Genomic DNA, 14,440 nt, shown 5'->3' with positions numbered 1-14,440 from the left:
TTGATGTATGAGGGCTTAATGCTGTCATTATATCACTCGTTTTCCAGTTTTCCTGCATTTCCTTTGTTTCTCGTCCTGTGTGTTTTGGTCTACCCATTGAATAATGCATTTTTTTATGCTGTGTTTCCTAGTTTTTTCCGTATTTATTTTTTGTGTCTCTATTCTGGTTTTTAGTTTAGTGGCTACTCTAAAGTTTGTATTCAGAATCTCGTGCATAACATAGTCCATTTTCTGATGGCCTCTTATTTCCTTAGTGTAAACTGATTCAATCCCTTTCCTCCTTCCCTCCTAAATTATTATTCTCATATCTTATTCCAACTCGTGTTGTGAGTTTGTGGTTAAAGTGACAAGATTGTCTTTGTTTTTGGTATTTTACTTCCCTTTAGCCTAATGCTATAGTTGAACATTTGCTGTCCTATTCTGATTCTTTCTATCCATTTGTTTCCTTACTCTGTGTTTTGTGACCCCTTTCTCCCTTTTTTCTTTTTTCAGGTATGAAGGCCTTCTTGAGGATTTCTTGGAGGGGGGTTATCTCATGGCTACAAGGTCCCTTAGTTTTTGTTTGGGAAAGATTTAATTCCTCCCTCATATCTGAAGGATATTTTTGATGGGTAGAGTATTCTTGGCTGAAGATTTTTATCTTTTAAAGTTTTGAATATGTCGTTCCATTCTCTCCTAGCTTGTAACGTTTCTGCAGAGAAATCTGCTGAAAGTCTAATAGGGGTTCCTTTGCAGGTTATTTTCTTCTGCCTTGCTGCCCTGAGTATTCTTTCTTTGTCATTAATTTTTGACAATTTTACTACTATATGCCTTGCAGTAGGTCTTTTTACATTGACATATCTAGGAGACCTGAAAACTTCCTCCACACACATCTCTCTCTCATTCCCTAAATTTGGGAAGTTCTCTGCTATTATTTCTTTGAGCACTCTTTCTGCTCCAGCCTCCTTCTCTTCACCTTCTGGGGTACCTATAATTCTTGTGTTGCATTTCCTCACTGAGTCGGATATTTCTTGGAGACTTTCTTCATTTCTTTTTTAGTCTCGGTTCTCTCTCTTCCTCTGTCTGGAGCAATTCAACATCTCTATCTTCAATTTTGCTGGTTCACTCCTCTATGGTGTCCACACGAGCATTCAGGGAATCCGTATTTTGTTTCTCTCTTCCATTGTGTCTTTCATCTTTAGTATTTCTGATTGATTCTTCTTTATAGTTTCAGTCTCTTTTATGAAGTAACTCCTGAACTCGTTAAATTGTTTCCCTATATCCTCTTTTACCTCATTGAGCTTTTTGATGATAGCTATTCTGAATGCATTGTCGTTTGGTTTACTTATTTCTGAGTCTTCAGAACAGAATTCTGGGTATTTCTTGTTTTGTCTCTGGTCTGGGCTTTTGATGAACTGCCTGATGCTGGAAGAATGGGGTTTTCGCATTGTAACATTATTGGGTTGCAATTACAGCCTATTGCCACTGGATGGGGGTTGAGAACCACGTATTCTGAGTCCTCCACTTTCAGCTGAGATGGTGTGGCGTGGTGCCCTGTCACGGGTGGGGTGTGGGGCGCTTTCTCCTGCATGCAGTGCCCGGTTTACCAATCAGCTTTTCCCATCTGGTCTTCTGGGGTCTTGGCTTGATGAGGTCGCCCCACGCGAAAGCTTTTGCCCCATTAGAGGGCTTCCCTCTAGGCTACAAGGGCCCTAGGGAGTCCTGGGTGATCCCACGGATGCGCAACCCCTCCCCCTCTCCTTCCCTCCTAGGGCCTCCCGTGGCAGCCACGGGAGAGGGAGTGAAGATTTCTTTTACCTGGTTCTAGCTCCTCCGGAGAGGGCTCTAGCCTCTCTGCCCTCCATCATTTGGCTGCTGTGACTGTCCGAGGATTCCTGTGCTATTAGGATATTTTCTGTTCGAATATAGTTGCTCCTTTTTGTTGTATGTTGGAGGGGAGAGAGTTCCACCCAGCTCACTCGCCATGATGCTGACATCACTCCTACGGGGTTATTGCCATTTTAACAGTACAGTCATGTGTCACTTAACGACGAGGATACTTTCTGAGAAATGTGTGGTTAGGCGATTGCATCGTTGTGTGAACATCATAGAATATATGGAAGAGCAACAAAATTTGCCACCAAAAATGTGTCTCTTTAACATGAGGATTATTTTAGGTTGATTATTTTTAAGAAACAGAAGAGTCAGAAGGTTTTCCTTGTTAATTCCCCCTTAACAGCCTAAAAGAATTCAGATTAAAAAATCTGTCTTGGGAAGCAAAATGTCACTAAGCATGACATGAACTAGGTGGTAGATAGGGAAGAACCTAGAAAAGCCTGTTTGTTGGGCTCCCTTCTGTGTTCTTCTGTTTCTGTGTGGCCAAACACTTGTTTTCCAAACATTTTCTTCTTTTCACCTACCTGTGAATTGTCTTCCTTCCCTTTGAAGTCTCTGACTCTCTCCATCTTGAATGTCATCTTGTTTCTTTAGCTAAGGAGGATATTTAAGGGGAGGACTTCAGCCATTTTGGCAAGTTACTCGTTTTCCTGGGTTTCTTCCATGTATACATGTTATTAAACTTTAGTTTTTCTCCTGTTAGTCTGTCTCATGTCAGTTTAATTCTTAGACGAGCCAGAAGAACATAGAAGGGTAAACGAAAATTTCTTCATCCCCTACAGTACTTCCACAAACCTAGATGGTACAGCCTACTGCACCTCTAGACTTTTTGGTACTAATCTTATGGGGCCACTGTCATAGATGCAGTCCCTCACTGACCGAATTGTCGTCGTGTCGTGCGTGACTGTATTGTCTTCATGTCCATGAATGTGAGATTTTTCTTAGGTCTTTTTAAATTTCTCTCACCCGTTTTTTCTAGTTTTAAGTGTGTAAGTCATGTACCCAAGTGCTTGGTTAAATTCATTCTTAAGTATTTTAGTCTTTCTGATACTATTATAAATTGAATTGTTTCCTTAATTTTCTTTTTGGATTGTTCATTGCAGCTGATTTTTATGTTGCTTGTATCCTGCAACTTTACTGAATTCATTTATTAGCTCTAATAACTAGTTTTTTGGTGAATTCTTTAGAATTTTCTATGTATAGGATCATATCATCTGCAAATAGACATAGTTTTACTTCTTTTCCTACTTGGAGTGTTTTTTATTTCTTTTTCTTGCCTGATTACTCTGGCTAGGAGTTCCATACCATGCTGAATAAAAGTAGCAAGAACAGACATTTTTGTCTTGTTCCTGATCAAAGGGGGATGTGATATTTATTTTAAAAGTATTTTCTATGTACTCATATATTTGAGTAAATGTACAAAACTCAACTTTTTGTATTTATAAAAGAATTTTGTTTAGAGATTGAAATACTCCTAACTCTCAATAGAAGTCACTTTTGTGTAGTGGGTTTGAGTATATCTTTTCTTCCACTTTTTCTGTATTTTAAATTTTTTCCATAGTGAGGATATAGTAGTTTTAAGTTGCAAAAATAACTTTATTAAAAGAAAAAAAATACTTTTCAACAAGAAAACTGTGATCTGCCAATACGATCATAAATTGCCTTTGAAGAGGCCTATAAAAATGCACATTGAAATGGTGTATACTTTCTATTAGCCAGAATAAATTTAAGTGGAAATAAAAATTCTCTCCAAGTCATACATTGAGAGAAAAGTAGGAAATCAAGATGGTCATAGATAAATAAATTAAAAATACAGAATGTTAAAAACACCAGGAGATGTTTACATGTAATTATACTATCCTGTGCTGTTCTGTGAATGCTCATTGTGTTTCCTGAGTGGTTATATCTGACCTGCTCTGTACCCTCAAAATGTATTTTAATGGTACTTTACCCAAGCTGTTGCTTGTTTCCCATCCTGTGATATGGTTCTTGATGGTTATAATTAGCATAGTTTTATGTCCTATAATTAGACTTGAACTTTTTGAAGGCTGAGTTGTGGAGCATAGAGTTGAGAGCTGTGGTTAGAAAGCTCCAAATAAGTAGTTTTTAAATTTGGGTATCCTCAGGTCATCTGACACTAGCTAGCTGTATTATTTTAGGAAGTGATCTTGTAACTAGTCTGAAAAACAAGTAAAAACTGAGAGCATGTCTGCAAATAGGCACTGTGAATTAGAAGAATGATTTGGGAATTACGAATAAGGACCAATTTTTAGTATATCAGTTTTATGAACCGAGTAAAAAGTACTTATATTATTTATTGTAATTATTTTATACCATGCATGTTTTAAAAAGGAAATAGAAAACTCTACCTTGCAAGCTCAGTGCTCGAGATAATGTCAGTTCCTGTGGAAGAGATCTTTAGTTTGAATCCTGGTATTTTAACATGTATCCTTCAAAGGGTTCACAGTATTGTAAGGTCAAAAATTAAGGGTAAACTATATTCCTTAAAATCTTTTTTAAAAACTTGTTTTCTTTCTATCAACATGTATGTTTGCATTTTTTCTCTTGTAGTACCTGTTTGAAAATGGTAGAATAGATAACATTTTTACTGAGCCCTATTCCAGATTTATGATTGAACTTACCAAACTCTTGAAAATATGGGAACCTACAATACTTCCTAATGGTAGGATGATTATTTTTTATTTTGATTCTTCTCATGATGTACCTTCTTAAATTGCTTAAGTTTTATGATTATCTTTTAATAAATTGTTCATTTTATACTTCTGTCCTGATTTATAACATGTTTGGACTTTTGAGGAGAAAGTCTTTGGTTTATTAGTGATTATTTTAGTAAAACTATAATTTCCATACAGTGCATGTACAGATACTAACTATTAAAAATAAAAAACAACTAGAAGTTACATTTACTTTCTAGAAACTGGTATTGATCTGATAGTGTTGGTAAATTTGCATACTGTACCAGTAGCTGCCACATATTCTTCTAGACTCTACGTCTTAGCAGTGGACCTTTTCCAATAGTTTATAGCATTAGTTGTTAAGAGAGTTGAGTCTTCATTCTCAAATTGTCTCTGACCATATATTGTTGGACAAGTGTCTGATTCACTCTTGGTCTCAGGCTCCTCGGCTGTGAATGAAGAGTTGAATGTGATGCTCAGGGATTTGTGCCCCTTTCTGTTGGATTACAGATCACCTTTGAAGCATCTGAGCAATGTGGTGGCTTGAGGCATTTAGCATTCAAAGATGGGGGTGGGAACATAAATTTAGAAGTACTAAATTCATATTTGTAGATAGTCTCCCCAGAATAGGACGCAGAAGCAGCACCGAAAAGGATTGGGGAGGGAACGTTAGAAAAGACCTGCATGTAAGTGGTCTCATGAGGAAGGTGCATTTAAAGGTGTACTTACTTTAATTCTTGGGCAGAACCTCTGCTTTTCAAGAAAAATCTCAGCTAAGTTATCATGAGTAACTCAATATAAATTTAAAATAATAGGGGGTGGAGGGAGAAAAGGCTATCTGTCTTTTAATGATGTTAGCTAAATAAAGATCAAACCGGTTAACAGTAAGTGTAATAATCTCAAACAGGAGTCTGCAGACTGTGGCCCGTGGGCCGCATTTGGTCTGCTGCCTATTTCTGTATAGTCTGTAAGTTAAAAGTGGTTTTTACATTTTTAAATGGCTGGGAAAAAATCTAAAGAATGTTTTGTGGCATGTGAAAATTGTATGAAATTCAAATTTGTGTCTATAAATTAATTTTATTGGTATATAGCCACAGCTACTTGTTTCGGTATTATCTACAGCTCCTTATCTTCCACAACGACAAAGTTGTTCAGCGCCTCTGTGGCCCACAATGCTTAAAATATTTACCATCCGGCCCCTTGCAGACAAAGTTTGCCAACCCCTGGTCTGAAATAACCATAGATTAAAAGTGTTTCAGGGGAATGCTCACAATGTTTCTTCAGCAGAATCATCTGCCCTTTTTTCTGTGGTGCCTTTTCTGTTTTTCTGTGTAAAGAAGAGGAGGAAAGAGGGGTTTCCTTTCGTTGTCTTCCTGTCTGAGAATTTAGAAGTTGCTTAGTCCTCCTGAGCAGGAGCTTAGTACTGCTTCTTGTTCCCCTTCTTCTGTCCAGGTTACATGTTCTCTCGCATTGAAGAAGAGCATTTGTGGGAATGCAAACAGCTGGGCGCGTACTCACCAATTGTCCTCTTGAACACCCTTCTTTTCTTCAATACCAAATACTTTCAACTAAAAAATGTTACTGAGCACTTGAAGCTTTCCTTTGCCCACGTGATGAGACGGACCAGGACTCTGAAGTACAGTACCAAGATGACGTATCTGAGGTTCTTTCCACCTTTACAAAAGCAGGAGTCCGAACCAGGTGTGTGGTGGCGTTTGTAAGATTTCTATTCAAATAGAGACTTATGGCAGAGGAGTAATTGTAAATTCTAGACATGGGTAAATGTAGCTTTGGTATAACACTTAAATCCTTTTCTTTATTTTCAAGGCTAGGTTAAAGGCTTGCCTCAACCTGAGAAGAATCACTTGCTTTAGTATACTTTTATTGGCTTCTAAATTAGAAATTCTTATTTAATTGATCTAGGGTACAGCCCCAATAATCTGCATTTTAAAACTTCCCAGGGAATTTAAATATGCAGCCAAAGTTGAGAATCACTGATTTAGAGGCCACAGATGAGTCCATTGCCGGTTAAAAGGAACCTGCTTAACTTTTCAACCGCTGTTTCTAAATCTTGGTTTGACCAGAGCGCACCCTCTTTTAGTTAACATTGTCAAATTCTGAAGGAACTTAAAAGCTGGCCTAGAGTATACTGCTTTTGTACAGCAGTGACAGTTTTATTGGAAGGTTTATAGTCTTGCACTCCAAAAACAGCCTATTATATAATAGTTTGTTTTTAATGTTAAAAAATTAATATTTCTATTATGGAACTAGAAATTAAATTTATTAATTTTGACCAAAATTGTAAGTTCTAAAACTCCCAAAATTAAGTTGTACTTCCTTGGGATAAGAGTGAAATATATATTTTGAATGTGGGAATTTAAAATTACTGAAACTAAAAATCTGTAAAGAATAATTGTAGGGGCTGGCCCAGTTGCATAGTGGTTATGTTCATGCATTCCACTTTGGCAGCCCAGAGTTCACAGATTTAGGTCCTGGGCATGGACCTGCACTGCACACTGCTCCTCAAGCCATGCTGTGGTGGCATCCCACATACAAAATAGAGGACGATTGGCACAGATATCAGCTCAGCAACATTCTTCCTCAAGCAAAAAGAGGAAGATTGGCAACTGATGTTAGCTCAGGGCCAGTCTTCCTCACCCCCCCCAAAAAAAATTGTGATGTTCATCTTTGTGTTAACTTTATCTCAGTTGCTCCTTTACTTTAGAAAATACTAGGATTAGCTTGCTTTTCCACCACACGTCTATGTCCTGTTCCTTCATTTTGTTCATATATAGCCCACTTAGTGCTCTTAATTGATACTAATTGGGGGAGGGGGAGGCAATCAGGTAACGTTTCTGTGTTTTCTGATTAGGTACTTGACAAGATTGGTAGTTCAGTTCAACTTGTTTTCTGAATAAGTAACTAGCAAAGTCTTTCTCTTTAGCCTCTAAATAGAGAACTGGGATGAATTTTGTTTAGTAACTAATGCAGGAAGCTCAGGAAAGTTCTCTACCACTTGTTAAGAGGAGCTATAAGAAGAGAAGAAAAGGGCCTGGCCTGGTGGCATAGCGGTTAAGTTCACGTGCTCTGCTTTGGTGGCCCAGGGTTCTCCGATTCGGATCCCAGACCTACACACCGCTTATCAAGCCATGCTGTGGCAGATGTCCCACATATAAAAAATAGGGAAAGATGGGCACAGGTGTTAGCTCAGGGCCGATCTTCTCAGCAAAGAGACGAGGATTGGCAATGAATGTTAGCTCAGGGCTAATCTTCCTCAAAAGAAAAAAGAAGAAGGAAAAGAAAACCTTTTTCTTCAGGTTCTCAGATCCATCTCCTGTTGTCTTAAAGGTTGAATGGAGAAAGAGGGAAAGAAACAGCCCACTTTCCCTGTCTGCACACTGGCTTCTTTCTAATAATCCTTGGCCTCTACAAAATTCTGTTGGTGAAAAAGGGTTTGCTCTTTTCTTATCAAATGGTCAGCTTTACTGAGAATTTCTTTTCCCAACAAAGACTCTATTTCTCATAATTCTATGACAAATAAAAGAAACTTGAACAAATGCCCCACAGTAGACATATTTTCACCTAGAGGTGCCAGCTTCTGTGTCAGTCTCTACTGTAGGAGAAGAGCACGTGGAACCCCCTTCTCCTGCTTTGTCCCTCTGTGGCTTCAGAGCCCCGTGCCTAGTAAAATTCTTAATGCCCCCTCTCCAGCACGGTGTGTTTTGCCTGCTGCCCCCACTGTGGTGAGCAGGGGACATTAAATTTTTGTTCAGTGTTATTAACCCAGCACTTAAAATAATATCCAGCACTGCCACAGGTGCTCAGTAAGTGTTTGTTGAATGAGTAAGTGAAACGAAGGGGGAGGGAGTGACAGTTCTGATTGGAAGCAAAGCTCATTGGGTGTTTTGAGACTTGAAGAAAAGACTTTTCTAATCTTTTGATTATGACTTCCTGTCTCAAGATAAACTAACTGTTGGCAAGAGGAAACGAAATGAAGATGATGAGCTTCCGGTGGGTGTGGAGATGGCAGAGAATACTGATAACCCACTAAGATGCCCCGTCCGACTTTACGAGTTTTACCTGTCAAAATGGTAAGTGATCTTCATCTGAGCTAGATAGAGCACACGGCAAAAGGGTGTTAACATATTTTGGATTTCAGATGCTTGAATATCAGAAATATAGCTGACCTATGACTTGAGACAAGGATTTACCTCTAATTTCTTTTTTTCCCCATTCTCGTATCTCGTACCTGGATTTTGAACCAAGAAACAAATTGGTTTATCTTGATAATTTTCTTTTCTGAAAATCTCTTCAAAAGCAAGAATCACTGCCATTGTTTGGTCTTTACAACCCTGTGACTCAGCGTTTATGTGATATCTAAACTGCTGTGATTTTATTATTTATATAGGGAAGAAATTTAGAGAACAGGTCATAGTGCTAAACCTATAAATAGAAATATGTATTTTTAAGGAATTGAAGTTTTGTAGTAGTTTTTTTCTTACAGAAGCTTTTTGACTGTAGAGTTGTAAGATCCACACTAAAGCACTTTTTCTCAAGGAAATACAGTGACTGCGTTTGCCGTTTGATATTGTGTTTGTAGTGCTCCTGGGGTTCGTGCCAGGACACTGGGCCCTGAGGATACATGGTTCTCAGCTATAGTGTCACATGTGCATTGAATTTTTTGGTTGCTCCTAGTAGCCTTTTGTTTTGTTTTGTTTTTTGAGGAGGATTATCCCTGAGCTAAGATCTGCCGCCAATCTCCTTTTTGCCAAGGAAGACTGGCCCTGAGCTAACATCTGTGCCCATCTTCCTCTACTTTACATATGGGACGCCTGCCACAGCATGGCTTGCCAAGCGGTGCTAGGTCCGTGCCCAGGATCTGAACCGGCGAACCCCAGGCTGCCAAAGCAGAACGTGCGAACTTAACTGCTGCACCACCAGAGTGGCCCCTAGTAGCCTTTTAAGCACGAAAATTTGGGAAGGGTTTGCACTTTGTCTTCTAACAACATTATACTCACTTCCAATCTAGTGTGATTTCTTGAGTGTGGGAATAAAGATACAGAGTTAAAGGTCGGTCCTGGGGGGAAAATGCCTATAAACTTACTTACCTCTGGGTATATTGCTTGTCTGTGGTACTAGTCACAGTAGGGAAAAGTTGAGAGCCATTATATTAAAGAGTAGTTATATATTTCCTCTACTCTCTGATCCCCAGTTTTCGTTTTCTTTTTCTTTTTTTCCTATGGATAGTTCTGAAAGTGTGAAGCAGAGGAATGACGTGTTTTATCTTCAACCTGAGCGCGCCTGTGTTCCGAATAGCCCTATGTGGTACTCCACATTCCCAATAGACCCTGGGACCCTGGACACCATGTTAACACGTATTCTCATGGTGAGGGAAGTACATGAAGAACTTGCCAAAGCCAAATCAGAAGACTCTGATGTTGAATTATCAGATTAAAGCTGAAGTGGGGTTCCTATTTTCATACGCATTGGTATGCACCAAACTGTGAATGCATCCAGCTTTGGAAAACGATGTATAGTCCAAGTCCTCTTGATTTGATTATAAGATAATGGGAAACAGACGACTCGTGAACCACAGTGTGGATGTACAAATGAAAACTGAAGGAAAGAATATGGACTGAGAAATGTTGTTCTTTGGCAGTGATATAGTTCTTAGACATCTTCAGAATGACTAACCAATTTCTCTGAGTGGTGCATAATCTTATTTTGTTTGGGAATAACAAATTGTGGAATATTTTTAAGGAAACTGTTGTATAAAACTCTGCCATAGTAACCTTAGACCTTAGAGAGGTAGCTTTGGAGTGAGCCTTGGCTGCAGTAGGCTGCTCGGGTAAGCCCTATGTAAGAGTCAGGGGAGACATCAGGACAGAGCCGAGAGTGACATCACAAGAGGGCTGCGGGACCCAGACTTGAAGACCCAATAAAAATACTCAACTTTTTTTTAAAAGGTAGAGAGTGAAGTGGTCTTGATTTTGATTTTCACTGCCAAGCCAATTCTGTGAAGGATAGAAGCCTCTGGTGCTTTTGCCCTGGGCCCCTCACATCAAGGAAAAAGGCCTTCACTGCTGTGCACACAGCCGTGTGTCCCTTTCACTTTCTGGGTCTAGTCTTCTCAGCTGCGGGTCTGGATGTGGGTAAATTAAGGTAAACGGGCTGAAACTCTGCAAACTGATTATGCACACAGAAAATCTATGGAGCCCAGTAGACGCCCCCTCCAAGTGTCTTGAAATGTTTGTAGAAAACCCACTAAAATGCCCACTTCTCTGGGTGTCAGCCTTTATTGCTGCTGTTTCATAGCATGAGCTGTGGTACACAGAAATGGGGGTTCTCCTTTTGTTTTTGTTTTATCCCCAAATGGCAGCTTTTCTCCCATTGTTTTATCTTCCTAAGTAATTCCTCTTATTTTATCTTTTACACCAGTTTCTGGAGGCCCTTGTCATTTCAGAAGGAATGGTCTCTCTCCTTACTCTGGCAAACCTGTGGGTGATTCCACAAAGACACAGTATTACTTAGCTATCAGAATTATGGTAGAACAGGTTCTAGTATGTTCCTATATAAAGCATTTGAAGATGACCTTGTTGCCCTAAGAAACTTGAAAATAGGGGTTCTGGGGTTAGGATACAGAGACATTGAGTGTCCTGCATATCCACAAACAGGTCTTCTCATAGCATTGTTCCAGAGTCTAGCTGTTTTAGTACTCCTACGAGGATTGCAAGTCATAGGTGTGTTTGGCATATCAGTCCATCTCCCTCATCTCCATTCTCAGTTTCTTCCCCACAGAATTTTGAATCAAAGCTTTTGTGATGTTGGCCAATCACAGAGCTTCTTTAGCCTGAGGTTAATTTGACCCTGTAATAGAAATGAGAAAAGTCCAAAAAGCCGCTTAGAAATTTTAACCTTGAAAGACTTTTCAATATCTCCCATTTTTTAGATGGGAGTGGCAGGGTTTTTTTTTTTTTTTTTTTAAATAAAAAGAACGTCATTTAACTACAGTAAAAATTTAAAAGTAGGCCTTTTGACATTGTGTACTTGATGGTTCTGTCCCTCTGCCTGTAACAAATTTCATTTTTGTTCCCAAAAACTGTGTGAAAGAAGTAAATCTGCCCCAATTCTGTATGATTAATTCCATCTGTGTTTGTCATTTCTGACTGGAAAACAACTTCCTTCCAGACCTTGTCTGGTGTGGGGGAGAAACCATTGGATTGTCTGATAAGTCTGCCAATAAACTGTCCAGAAACATCAGGGGTAATAGTCCCCACTATACGAATTCTATGGTTTGTATAAACACTAACATTTCCCCTTCCGTAGCTGTATGGAAAACAAATATTGTTGGCATAGTAGGTAAATTGTTTTGAAACACCAGAGAGGAAAAAATCTGTATCTTTTAACTGAGAACAGCCAATACCCAGGAAAATGACTGTATCAGGGTTTCAACTGCATGTCAGTCCACAGATCTGTCCAGACCCTAAATTAATTTGTAAAAGAAAATATGGATTAATTATTGGTCATTCCTCATAAGTGTAGCTGTTGATATGTGTGTCAGATTATTTGCTTTTTTTATTTTATTAAAATTACGTAAAATTATATTTTTTTCCCCAGGGGAGGAAAACAACATCAAACAAGAGAAACATCTAAATTACCCTTTCTGTTGTTCTTTGTTTGTTAACCACTTTTGGGTTTTCCCCTTGCAGAAACCACAGAAATATTCCCTTAGAATAAAATAGTATATTTGTATTTGATGGGTGATTTATTCCTTTTCTTTATGTCTTGAAAGAGTTTTAAGTATTTTTTCTGTTTGGCCCTATTGGTATTACCCAACAGATGGTATATTACAAAGAGAGGAGTTTTCAGAAAATAAATTATTTAATTTTTACTCAGTCCAGTAAACATTCTATTTCATTGAAAAGTCTTTTCAGTTTTCTTTTTTCCATCAAAAGACTTATTCCAGTTTTTAGTTAACTTATTAAGTATATTCAAAGCCCTGAAAGCTAGAAATATCAGGTATCAGGTGTATATTTTGTTTCAGGCAAACTTTTTTGAGATTTTCAAAGCTGGAATTGGTTCAGCTTGAATGATTTTGAAATTGTGACATTAGAATTAAGAATATATCCATTCTTAAGTATAAATACATATTTAATTTGGGAATGTGAGACTAAATGGCATTTTCCTTAGACTCTAGAGCTATGTGGTATTGTGCAAATATACCTTCAAATTCCGTGTAGACTGTTTCTGTTGCCCGCCCTGTGGCTTCCCTAATTTTGTAAAACAGTAGTTTTCTAAAACATCTAAAGTAAAATGAGTTCCTGCAAATGAATCTTAGTTTTCCAAGCAAATTAAAATCTTTAATTTTCCCTGCGGATAAAAAGGTTCCCTATGATATCGAGTTGAAAGTTTCGAAAAAAATTAAGCAACAATACCGCCAGTTCCTCTTGTCTATCATCATCATACTTTATCATCATCATTTTAAAAGCAATAATTGTGAGGCGTTGTTACGGAGTAGGAAGTGCCAAAGCTTTTGGAGCCTAGTCTTCCACTTACTGGCTGTATTGTTTTAGGTAAATCACTTAACCTCTCTGTGCCTCAGTTTCTCATAAAGTGAGGATAATAATAACTCTTTTACAACATGTGCCTGGCACACGGCAGGCTTTCAAATGTCAAGTATTTTTTATTATACACAAATTGCTAGGCATGTAGTAAGATTTTAAGTAAATGTTAATTCCCCTGGTACAGTCTAAATTTTCACTAAGTTCAGTGCTTCAGAGTCTGCAAAATATAATACCCTACATGATCAGTTCTATGCATTTGAATCACATATTTGGAATAACTAAATACTATATATAATAAATCATACATTCTTCACTCATGCTTATGTGTGTATGAAGAGTAATCAACGTCAGAAATCCATCGATGTACATCACTACATTGAAGAAGGGAAGAAGTGCATGGTATGTCAATAGATACAAGAGCATGGGATATAGTTTATCTTTCTTTTTTTAATTGGAGAAACTCTGTGGAATTTCTTTTACTCGGTAATGGTTATGTACCATCACTCAGGAACAAGACAACTGTATAACAACATACAAACAATATACATCTCCCCACTTTTTCCGTCATTAACAGGAATCCCTGACCCCATGTTTCAGCTGGGCAGTAGCTTCCTTGGGAAGAGATTGTATTTTCCAGGCTACCTTGCAACTAGGTGTAACTAAGTTTGACCAATGAGGTGGGAGCAGAAGTAAGTTTATAACTGCCAGGCCGCATCCTTAAAAGGAAAGGGCTTGCCTTCCTTTTCTAATTTCCCCTTTCCCATGAATTAATGGGATGAATGTGAATGTGGTCATGGCAAACTAGTTTTGTCTCTGTGGGAAAGGGCAGCATATCAAAGGACATTAACCACATAAGGCAGAGCCACTTATCTCCTGAACTGCCTGCTAGCTGAGACGGTCACACAGGAAAGAAAGAAACCTTCCATCTTACTTAAACCGTTGTTATTTGGTCTCCATTAAAGTAGCCAAACCAATATCCTAATTAACAGACCTACTATGCCCGGTATTGTGCTACTATTTAACATAGGACCAGAAGCTCTGATCCAGACTGTAAGGAAGGAAAAAGAGAGAAAGAGATTATCAGGATTGAAAAGTGAGAAATAAAACTCATTATTTTAAAGTCATTATTTTCAGATTCAGGAATATCTACATTAAAAAAACAAGAGAAACAACAAACTATTAAAAATAAGTTTAAGTAAGGATGCCAGCTACAAACTATGTTTATAAAAATGTCAAGCATTTTTCTACAAGAGCAATAGTCAATTAGGTAATGTAATTAAAAGCAAAAGATAGTAGCAACAAAAG

The 14,440-nt window shown here is 38.2% G+C and overlaps 1 protein-coding gene across 5 annotated transcripts in view; it reads left to right on the top strand.

The window, feature by feature from the left end:
* Window positions 1–12,323, top strand: part of ZMYM4 (zinc finger MYM-type containing 4) — a 168,097-nt gene extending 155,774 nt beyond the window's left edge. For all 5 annotated transcript variants that reach the window (XM_046661886.1, XM_046661885.1, XM_046661887.1 and 2 more), the window contains 4 exons: window positions 4,447–4,558; window positions 6,024–6,272; window positions 8,533–8,662; window positions 9,819–12,323. In XM_046661886.1, coding sequence (XP_046517842.1) covers window positions 4,447–4,558; window positions 6,024–6,272; window positions 8,533–8,662; window positions 9,819–10,026 — 699 coding nt within the window. In that variant the 3' untranslated portion in view covers window positions 10,027–12,323. The remainder of the gene's footprint in view (window positions 1–4,446; window positions 4,559–6,023; window positions 6,273–8,532; window positions 8,663–9,818) is intronic.
* Window positions 12,324–14,440: the final 2,117 nt, after the last annotated feature.

Source organism: Equus quagga, chromosome 5 (assembly GCF_021613505.1).
Source record: "Equus quagga isolate Etosha38 chromosome 5, UCLA_HA_Equagga_1.0, whole genome shotgun sequence".
NCBI classification, from domain to species: Eukaryota; Metazoa; Chordata; class Mammalia; order Perissodactyla; family Equidae; genus Equus; species Equus quagga.
The sequence above is the reverse complement of the archived record's forward strand: the minus strand, read 5'-3'. Positions and strand labels throughout refer to the sequence as shown.